Below are 11,934 nucleotides of genomic sequence, written 5' to 3'. Positions count from 1 at the left end.
GCCAGCCCTTAATAGTTGTAAACCCAAAGAGTTGGGTCTGCTGTTCAACGACGGTTATAAAATATAAAATATAACTGTCGTTGAGCAGCCGACCCTAAGTTTTGGGTTTACGACTACTAATGTATTAGTGTGTAAGCATACTACTAATGTATTAGTGTGTAAGCATATGTATTAGTGTGTATATTACCGTCGTGGAACAGTCGACCCGATTTTTGGGTTTACGTCTACTAATGTTCAACTTGTAATTTTGAACCCAATCCAGAAGACAAGAGAACTCCTGGATAAAGTATTGGAGAAATGTGTCTTCGTGGAGGACTTTTTTAATTGAAATAACCCTCATATTCGCGTTACATGGAAAGGTAGACCACGAGAACCTCCCACGATTAGCCTGACTGCAAAAGGACTCTGACCCATAATCCGTCTACTGCTGAGGATATTTCACGTCACCACTGTGGTCGGTGAAAGCCGGATACGGAATTCGTATAGATCAGACATTGCTCGGATTCGAACCCGTTAAACTTTATTGGAAGGCGAACGCTCTATACCCTGAGTATTTTATTTTATTTTATTCGTCGTTGAACAGTCGACCCAAATCGACCACAGTCGACCAAGCATGCTTGGAGACTAAACTCGTCTCGCACCGACCACAGTGCTAACGTGAAATATCCTTAGTGGCAGGTGGATCATGGGTTAGAATCCTCTTTCTATCAGGCTAACCTAGGAAGGTATTCGTGGTTTTCCTCTCCATGTAACGCAAATGCGGGTTAGTTCCATCAAAAAATATTTCCATCTTCAAGTATTTCTCCCAATACTTGATCCATTAGTTCCGTTGTCTTCTAGATTGGGTTCAAAATTACATGGCTACGGAGTACCTGCACTTCCGATCCAAGATGTATGAAGTGTGCCGAAGGGCACTACTTATTCCAGTGCAAAAAAAAAGCAAGGACACACCGCCTACCTGCAGCAATTGCAGTAAGGATCATACCTCGAACTTCTCTGGGTGCGAGGTCAGGCCCCAGGAGAAAAAGATTCAACAACAAAGCCTCAACTACAGCTACCTCAGCTCATCGTTTGGCTACTCTAATGAAAGAGTTACAAGAAATTTTGAAAAATCAGGAGGCACTCAGTCTTCTTCAGACACTTCTTCAGGGGAATACCCCATCCCAATGATGATTTTCTTCAGTGCAACGCAGGCCCAACATCTACAATGGACTTATATTGTGTAGATATCTTACAAATATCTTGTGAACTTAGGACATTATAATTTTGGACTTACTAGATTCGATGAATCGGTTAGAAGCGCTTCGTGCTTAACCGAGATAACACCTATTTCCAGCATGGAACAAATGCCCATTGAATGGGATGATGGTTTTATCTGCCTAATCTACAAAAAGGGAGATTTGATGGATTGTAAAAGTTATAGGGGGATCACCTTCTTGAATACAGCATATAAGATTTTCTCCAATGTATTATATAAAAGACTTTTACCACACGTGGAGAAGGAGGTTGGAAGTTAACAGTGTGGTTTACAAAGAGAAAAATCTACAATCGATTTAATACAAGTTTTAAGACAAATTATTGAGAAGACAAACGAATTTAATATTGAGACTTTTCCTATTTTTATTGACTTTAAGCCAGCATACCACAGTATCAAGAGAAATAAGTTGTATGAAGCAATGGAGGAATTTGGTATTCCCCCTATTAACTTGACAAAGGCAACACTCAGAAGAGTCAAGTGCAGAGGTAAATTGCAAAATTAACTCTCCGAGCTCTTCTACACTGATGGTGGTCTGAGGCAGGGGCATACACTTGTCTGCCTTTTATTTAATACCGCACTTGAAAAAGTAAATCAGAGCATCTGAAATGAATGTAAGAGGCAGTATCTTTCAAAGATCTACACAAATTCTTGCTTATGCAGATGATCTTGATATTATAGGAAGATCTAGACAATCAGTAGTGGAGAACTCCAAAGCTCTTGAAGTAGCAGCTAGTGAAATGGGACTACTAATCGTTAATGCTGACAGAACTAAATACATGGAGATAAACAGAGGGCTCACTAAGGCAATGAATGCCCTTTCAAGTGAATGATTATGACTTTGAAGCTGTTGATGAATTTAAATATCTTGGGACTACTGTTACCTGCAAAAATGACACAAATACTGAAATCAATAGCCGTTCAGCCATGGCAAACAAGTGCTACTTTGGTTTAAAACGCCAACTAAAAAGTGAATTTCTTTAAAAAAGACTAAAATTAACATATACAAAACACTCTTACGGCCTGTGATCCTATGTGGTAGTGAGTGCTAGACTCTTAATAAAAAAGAGAACAAATTGCTGATATTTGAGAAAGGGATACTAAGAAGAATATTTGGTGCAGTCTATGAGAATAACAAATGGTGCACCCTTTACAATCATGAGTTATATAAAAGTATAAACAACCAGGCATAGTTCATGTTATTCAGGCCAATCGTATTTGATGTCTGGGACACCTTTATGGATCTGAAGACCAAAACCCCACAAAAAAGTTAAAAAAAACTTTTTTAACCATATTTACCAACCTTTTTTTAACCTGGTTTAAAAAAGAAACTTTTTTTAAAACCAGAAGGTACAAGAAAAAGGGGTTGTCCACCGACTAGATGGCTGGACGCAGTTGAGAGGGAACTGAAAATAAAAGGAATAACTAACTGGAAGACCATGACATAGAATATATTAAGATGGCAAAACTTATTGGGACAGCCTTGGCCTGCCATAGGCTGTAGTGCCCAAGAAAAAGAAGACGAATCAACTTGGTGTGAAAACTAGTAAATATATGAAAAAAGTGGACTAATGGGAAACAAGATGACATATCTGTTCAGTAACTGGACTATTTCTTCATTTAAATTTGATGCATCCCTACTGTAAAATGACGCTCAGTTCTGATGCTTACATTACACCATACCAACAAGTATATAGACAGCTGCTTAACAATTCCGCAGAGAAAATAACTGTCAAGAATTGAATTTTCCTCTCACAAATAACTAATAGTGAAACTGTGCATACTGTGCACAAAATGGGCGACAAACCTTTCGATTGTTTGATAAAAGCAGCTTTGACACGACTAACATATGACATTCTCTATTTAAGCTAAATAATAGTGTAGAACGTCGAATAACAGAAACAAGGAAATGGGGGTGATTAAAAATAAACAAACTTACCGAAGAAAGATGTTTAAGTTTATTTATTACGTTCCTATTTGTTTTAAAAGCTTACGATTATTTGCTAATTTTTCTTGAAGTATTTTTATGTAAGTGTCATGAAAACTTTGTTAAACTTGCTGTTTTTATGGAGGTTTGTGCTAAAAGTGTTTTCTTATCAATTTACATGCATACTTCATCTATAATATTCTTATTTTGATAAATAATATATTAACATTATTCTTTTAGCTGCAGAGTAACTTTATTATTTAAAATAAAATATATTGATAGATAAACATTTCAAGAAATGTGTATTGTTCAATCTTTACTTAGTTTACATTACATTATTTATCAAACTTATTTATTTTTGTTAGTTATTGTAAAGAATGTTTCTTATTTTTAAGTTTAATTTTTTTCCCTTTGAAATACACTCAATTTTTTTTAAAAGTGATCTATTAACCAATTACTTAAAAAATCCAATTCGACATTATATATAACATACATCCAACCAATTCAAGCCTCCATGAAACACTTGCAAATCCAATGCTTACTTGATTGTAATCTTTTGAACCTATGTATTATGTAAACAATCTAACAGTTTGCTTAAAAAAATAAAAAATAAAAAAGACATTAAAAAATATAGAAAATAAGAAATATTTAAAAAAAATATTTAAGAAAATATAAAATAAAAAAATATAAAAAAATTTGAAAAATATATAAAAAAAGAAAATACAGAAAAATAGAAAAAAAATTAAAAAAATACAGAAAAATAAAAAAAAAAATAAAAAAAGAAGAAGAAAAAAGGAGAAAAAAAGAAAAAATATAATATTAAAAATATGAAAAAAGAAAATAAAAAGAAAATAAAAGAAAATAAAAATATAAAAAAAAATTAAAGAAAGCAAACTGTGGTAATAGTATTTTGTATAATATTTTTGTGCAAATGTATGCTTTATGTTTTGGATAATATGTACTTAAAATTTTTTGTACTATTTATCTAGAAAAGTTAACAAATTAATATTATGTATGCTTTTTTGTTTTTAGTGTTCTATTTATTGAAAAATTGTTCACATTTTATTTATCTATAAACATAGACAATTTTTTCTAATTACATTAATGTCATTCGTTACATTTAAAGTTTCTATCGTTCAATATCTTTTTTTTTTTGTTTAATTATAGGCTATTTGTAAAATATAATAATTTTTTAAAAACTTTTTTAACTGAATCATTTTGTTAAATTAAAGAAAGTTAAATCTTTGCATCAGTGCTTCATACTTTTTCATGCATTACTTTTTTATAAGTTGAGTGAGTGATATTATATTTTAATTTCGAAATTGTTGAAAACCTCCAGTAAAAAGTTATATTTTTACGAATTAAATTTTAAATACAGAGTAGAGTTTGTAAGAATGAATTTAAATCATTCGAAGAAAGCAAAATGTTTTTCAATTTTTGAGTATCTTTAAAGTAATAGATTCGAATCAATTAATAGAATCCTCAAAAACATTGAATCAAACCAAAGACTCGTGAATATTTCTATTCGGAGCTTCGACTCAATATTTAACTATAATCGGCAGCATCATAAGTTGATATTTAAAGGACGTTCTTACAAAGTTGAACCTGTTATTTTCTTGTCTTAAATATTTACTATGAAATCAATAAAATTCTTTATGAAACAGGGCGAAGCTACCTCTCGTTGCAACTATCGTTCTAACGACTTGAAGCCAGTCAAAGAATTATCAAATCCCTCCAAGTGTGAAGTCCATTAAAATAATTATGTAACTTCAATTTGTTGAGCTGAACTTAAATGAAATTTTGAACTATTTCTATTGAAATTTTTTAACTGAAAGAATCATTTACTAAAAATTTTCAAGTTTTTGTTTCAATTTTTATGTGTGCAAAGTTTTCATAATTGCATTAAATGCATTAAAAATTTTTAATTACATTTTTATTTATTTTTGTCTAAAAATTAAGGTTTAAAAATAAATAAAAGGTTAGAAACCAAAACAGTACGATGATTAAAATACACATTGATTTTTATAGCCCTAATTAGTTATGGAAGTCATGAAAGTTTTGAATCATTTTTAGAAGAATTTTTTAATTGTATTTGTAGTGGGCTTTAATCCAATTAAAAGTTCATCCTTTAACTTTACGCTTTGTGATAAATACGTCCTACAATTTTACCTATTGAATATTGAATATATTCAATACTTAGTATTCAATGGTTTACCTACTGAATATTTAAAATTTCTGTCTTCGCAGAAAAATTTTTTCGCCGATGCAAAGCAATTTGTACAAGGTATGGCAGAAAATGTTTTGTCGCTTTCTGTATATCAGCCGCAACTGTGATTAATGATTTTTTGCAAACTGAAGAGCAGTCAATTGCTATAAATATAAGGCTTAACATATTCTATGTCTGTTATTATGAACTCAACAAAGGAGACTAGGGCAGTTACGAAGTTAAATAGCTAGCTACATTTACCAGTGTCTTCGATGGAGATAGTTTTGAAAAAATTCTTTCGCTGTTAGCGTGAGAGTTATGGAACTGTAAAATAGTGATCCATATAACCTCTGGGGAAATTTTATAACTGCCCTGTATTCTGTGTGGGTTAGGATAAGAAATTTAACTAAATACTGCTATGGAACCGAGATTTGCATTTAGATTCTATTAACGGATCGAAATATGTAGCAGCGTTTTCTTATTACTACTAAAATATCAATTAAAAGAAGCAAAGTGTCATTTTTAATGAATCAATTTCAAGCATATATAAATAAGTTCATTTATTGAAAATTGAATTTACGGAGTTGTTAGTAATTTCAAATTCTAATGAATAAGAAATATCAGTTTCAAAATGTTTATACATGAACTTAAATCGTTTATCTAAAATGTTTTCAAATTGTGTCAGATTATGTGCGTCTATTGGTAAATACAAAAAAAAGAAAAAAAAAAAAAAAAAAAAAAAAAAAAAAAAAAAAAAAATTAGTAAAAAAAAGGTAATCTGAAACTAATCTTTATACTTTACTTTTATTTATTAACGTATCATTTCCACTTTTCATGCATACCTTTTTTATGATTTTAATGACAAAGGATATATTCAATATAAGTAAAATAAAACCATACAATGCTTAAAAAAATGTTACAAAAATGCAACTTGCGCATAGTTGTTAAGAAGCCTTATTATTAACTCTGAAACTTTTTAGTCAGAAAACAGGGATTTTCATATCAACAAATTATTTTTCTGATTGTTTAATTGCAAACTAGTCATGTACTGTTATATTCGTCAAGTTTACTGTTATTTGAAGAGTTTCATTGGTAAATAATTGTCTGTGAATATTTATGTTAACTTCAGTAATTAATTTTAATATATAATTGGATTTTTTTAATCTTATTAAAAAACTTGCTTTTTTAAGAAAATATGTTAATTACTTTACCACGAACGATATTTTATAAGCATTATTTAAAAAAATTCAAACTTTAAAACACTTTTTTTCTAGATTTTAACTTTTTTCTGCACATTGTCAGGCTTTTAAGCCCGTGTTTATGCTTCAAATTTAAGAAAAAATTTATTTGATTGCATTGGTTGTCAGATCACTAAACATATTTTTTAAGATATATTATTTTAAAAAGCTAACTTTTTTGTAACTATATATTTGAGAATGGAAATATTTTCTGAATTGAAAATAATATAAAAAAATTATTGTATTTTAAATGTTATAGTTAAAAATAGTCTCACTGATTTTTATCATAAACCACAATCTATATTTTTTCTTTTCTATAAACTTTTGTGAAAAACAAAATTGTATGAAATTCAGGATCCCCCCCTTGCAAATATGGCATTTTTTTTAAATTAATAGCAGTTCAGCTGGGCCATTGAGTTATGGATATTAAATAAAAATGTAACTTTGTACAGAGGATGTCAACCTACGATCCGTATGACGAGGAATTATTAGGAGAACTAAAATCCAGCAATGAGTGATAATCAAAAATGTAATAAATTATAAATAGTGTGACTTCAAAATATCTCGAATCAAAATATGTAGAATTTAGGAAGGGAGCATGAAATTGAGCAACTTCTTGAAAAAGATTATTTCAAGGTCAAACATGTCTGAACAGGAAATTCTGAAATGCAAGAACAAAAGCAGGCTGCAAAAAAAAAAAAAAAAAAAAAAATTCTAATTGTCAGGAAACGTTATAATTTGAAAGAAGTTTAATTAAACAAGATACAACGAAAATATTTAAGTTTCAAAGATATCATTCCTAGTACAGAATATTTACCTGTTGTTTATAAAAATAAATACTATCATATTCCAAAAAATTAGGATGATGCCGATTACAAATTAGATGAAAACTGATGAAAAATAGAGAATTGAACTGATATGCTTAAAAAACTGGTTTCCGAGAACTTTACAGACAATGTTGCTGCCAACTAGCAAATGTTTACAGTTTCTTGTGTTTTTCTGATAAAATGCGAAGTTGTTTGAATAAACTACAAGTTCAAGTCTCGAATGATAAATTCAAAAAGGTAGATAAATCTTACAAAAATTAACCAAAAATATTTTTGAAGACCATGTCAAAATATTTTTGAAGACCAACTTATTTTTGATGAGTGGAAAATACAACGTTTTTACAGAATATGCCCTAAAAAGTACTGGGAATTTCCCTATTGATGATAAGTAATTTTAAAAGAGTTTATAAGACAGATAACAATTTCCAAAATGAAGTTTTGACAACTAAGACATTAGCATTTTCAGTTTAAATTTGAAGGAAACAAAATGAAGTAATTGATAATCAGAAGATAGAAAAGGCTGAGTGGTAAAAAATGTCTTAAAAAAATTTTTAAAAACTCTACTTTTAAACAAACTAGTCAACTCCAAACAAACTAGACGAACCCAAATTTCAGTTCCACAAAAAAATGAAGATATTTGCTAAATGATTTTTGTGCACGTAAACAACTTGAAAAAGTTGTTGCGCCATCCTTTGGTGTACTGTGAATAAAAAAATAATTGCAGACGACGTTTTGAATCGTTCCATTTTATTAGCTTTTGAACTTTATCAAAAAGATATCCTATATTTAGAAATGATGCAACTAAGAATCTGCTAAGAAAATTTTTTATTTTAATTATTAAGAAGCTAGAAATGCTCAAAATAGATAAAAGTAGAATCCACACAACCAGTAATACCGCCTGAGAGCGAGCAAAGAATTTTATAATATATTTTTAAAGGAAAAAAAAATAATATCAAGAATTTATGTCTCCTTTTTATTAATGATAAAGACTGAAATAGACTTGTTACTCATAAGATCAGAGCAATCCCATGAAAGTTGTTAACGAGACAAAATAACGTTGACTGATAGACATTCCCTGCCTTTTTAGTGGTCTGTTAAATAATTCAATACATGCATCTTAGCAAAGTGCTACGCAGTTCTACACATATTACACGATACCAACAAGTATATGGACAGTTAATTGTTCCATAAGGCAATAAATGCCAAAAATTCATTCTTCTTTTGATCAATAATAAAGACTGAAATAGATACATTGTGTGAAAGATGCAGTATTAAATGAAACTACGAAAATCGCCTACCTGTTCTATGATTGAACTTTGCATCATCCTTATTCATCTTGCAATTTTTATAGTCATATATTGCCAATAACTATATAAACTATTATTTAAAATTCCTATAAAAAATTATCATTTTTGCTAAAAATTATTCCTATTTTGTGAAATATTTTTCCCCTTACATGTCTGATGATAAAGAATCTCTTCGAAAACGATTTGGAGACAGATAAAAGCGGACAATTAGTGGAACTTATACTGAGTTTGACCATTCAGATATTATCTCACTTCCTTTTTGAACCATGATCTAAATAGTGTGACATCTCCCCGTGTATAGTAGTGTGACATCTCCCCGTGTATAGAAGTGTGACTTCACCCCGTGTATAGTAGTGTGACTTCTCGCCGTGTAGCACAGTGAGACAGTTCCCAGTGTGACATAGTGAGAAAAATCTCCCAGTGACATTTGTTCTACTCATGCACAGAAATTTTATTCAGGACTTACATGAATGAGGTCTCGACATTATTGTTCTATATTGCAACAATCAGCATTACTTGAGCTCCATCAAGTGGTGTTGTTGATATTTACTCTGCAGGATAGACATTTTGGTGAAACAACAGATATGCGTGTTCTGGTTTACTCTATTGCTTGGTAAAAAGAGCTTCGATCCCGCACAACGTTGTCACATAATAGTGTCGAACTATTTATTCAAAGAGTGCTAATTTCAATGACATTCACGCCTATAAACAGAGTCTAAATAAAATGGGGGTGACTGAAAAAATGAGTTTTTTGATAATCTTAATAAACAAATATCAATGTCTAAGTTCAGTTATATTCTTTTAAGTTTAAAATGTATTTTCCTCTATTTTTCTTGAAGTGTTTGCTATGTAAATATAATCAATGTCAAAAATTTGCCATTTTATGGAGGTGTATCTTACACATTTTGAATATTTTTAGAGTAAATTACTTGAAAATATATCATAAACATACAATAGGCTTCAGTGTTTTAAATAAATGAAATTCTATGTAAAATGGTTGGACATGAAATTTTCTTAAATTCCAAATTTTATCTTTTTCATTACTGCAAATGTGTATTTATGAGTAAAATAATGACGGATTCCGCTGATTTTTCCAGAAATTTGCATCAATAATAGATTATTAATTTGCAGTTATTTATCCTAATATCTTACGTATTTTTTATCATTAATTTCAAATGTAGTCAATTACGTCAACTTAAATTTTTCATTTTTTCAAATAAGAGTTCCATTACACCAAAAATATGGTTTCCGCAGTAAGTTTCTTATTCCAAACGAATATTATTTTTTTATATTTTGAAATGTAAAATTTAAAAATAAAAATTTTATGACTGATTTAATTTATTTTTCATTAATTTGGAAAACTTTATTTTATTGTTAGAGAAAGATTGTTTTCAAATCATAATTGTTATTTGTTTTGTTTCTTATTGAGTTTTCGGTTTTAAAACATTTTCTTTAGTTAAAACATGCTCATTGTTTCAATGGTTTGTAGAAAAATCGTATGAAAAGTTCGTTTATAGTATTAAAAGCAGGTTTACATATTTTAAGCTATCTATACAACCTCCATTAAAAATTCGCAAATTCATTTTTAATTTATGTAATGCTTACCAGATTGTAATTTATTGTACTAAAGTATAATATAAACAACCGCACGGTTTGCTTAAAAAAAAAAAAAAATATGCAGAAAAATATGAAAAAGAAAAAAATATACATATGTATTAAAAGAAAAAAAGAAAGAAAAAGTAAAAAAATGTATAATAAATGTAAAAAAGATATATATATAAAAAAAAAAAAAATTAAAAAAAATTGTAAAAAAAAAAAAATTTAAAAAATTAAAAAAATTAAAAAAAAAAAATACAAATAAAAATATGAAGAAAAAAAAAAGAAAAATATATATACATAAAAAAAAGGAAAAAAATTATTAAAAAAAGCAAACTGTGGGGATATTTTATATATCATTATTTTATATATTTATCTTTTAATTTGTATGCAAACTTATTTTTGTATTATTCTACTGAAAAAGTGAACAAATTAATATTTTGTATGCTTTTTTTTAATTGTTGTGGTTTGCGTATTAAATTGCTCTTACTATTTTATTTATTTATAAATATTGACAATTTTCCATAATTATAGTAATTTCATCTATTACTTCAAGAATTAAGCAGTGAGTTATATTAAATTTTTTTATTTCTTGAAACCTTTTCGAAATTTTCTTGACCTAATTATAGGTTAATTGCGAAATAAATTAATTGCCTTCAACTCTTTGAATTGAAAAAATTTAAGTATTATGCATTAAAAATCTTTGCATAAGTGTTTTACACTTTTTTCCCCAATATTCATTTTAAAATGGGTGAGATACATTGTTTTAAGTTCGGAAATGATGAAAACCTTCAGCACAAGAATTAAATTTTAAATGATGAACGAAATTTAGTACTCCGAACCAAACAATTTATTTTCAATTTTGGAATATCTTTAAGCTAATAAATTTGAATCGATTAATGGAATCCTCAAAAACATTGAATCAAATGAACGACTTAATGTTTCACTCTAATCAGCAGTGCTATAAAATATTAAGAGGACGTTCTTCAAAAGTTGAACCTGTTATTTTAAATATTTACAATGAAATAAATAAAATTATTTTTAAAGGAGGGCGAAGCCATACCTCTCGTTTTACTTGTCGTTCGACTTACTGGAAGCCAGAAATTATGAAATTAAGAGTATTTTTAAAAGCAGAGCGAATCTTTCGTTTTGAAATGTTCGTTCCATTCACAGAAAATTAATAAGATTTTGAGCACACTTTCTTAACTTATGTCCTTAAAACATAACTCGTAAGTGCAAACTTTTTTTAAAAATTATTTTGAAGATTTTATTTAGCTTTTGTTTAGTTCTTTTTTTTTTAAGTTTTTTTTTTCATTGTGGTGATATTTATATTCATGCTTATATGATTGTATGTAAATGAATGACAAGCTTTATCACGATGCCCTCTTACATGAATGCCAGTTGTTCTTAGAGTAAATAAATAATAACTTAATTACTCTTTCAAGATTTCAATTAACAATCGTGTTTTATTTTTATTGCAACATTTCATCTAAAACACCAATTTACTAAAAAAAGTTCAAATTTCATTTTTTTTTAGAAAATTTGTATGTGCGAAACTTTTATGATATGCAACAAAAA

The 11,934-nt window shown here is 28.6% G+C and overlaps 1 protein-coding gene across 1 annotated transcript in view; it reads right to left on the bottom strand.

Annotated features, from left to right (window-relative positions):
* Window positions 1–8,405: 8,405 nt before the first annotated feature.
* LOC147816203 (integrator complex subunit 11-like) overlaps window positions 8,406–11,934 on the bottom strand; it is a 39,521-nt gene continuing 35,992 nt past the window's right edge. The window contains exon 10 of the mRNA XM_087158384.1: window positions 8,406–9,462. Within this exon, the coding sequence (XP_087014510.1) occupies window positions 9,457–9,462 (6 nt within the window). The 3' untranslated portion in view covers window positions 8,406–9,456. The remainder of the gene's footprint in view (window positions 9,463–11,934) is intronic.

Source organism: Parasteatoda tepidariorum, chromosome 2 (assembly GCF_982258835.1).
Source record: "Parasteatoda tepidariorum strain Cologne lab strain chromosome 2, Ptep-v5.0, whole genome shotgun sequence".
Taxonomy (NCBI): domain Eukaryota; kingdom Metazoa; phylum Arthropoda; class Arachnida; order Araneae; family Theridiidae; genus Parasteatoda; species Parasteatoda tepidariorum.
Note: the sequence above shows the minus strand (reverse complement) of the source record. Positions and strands in the feature narration are given on the sequence as shown.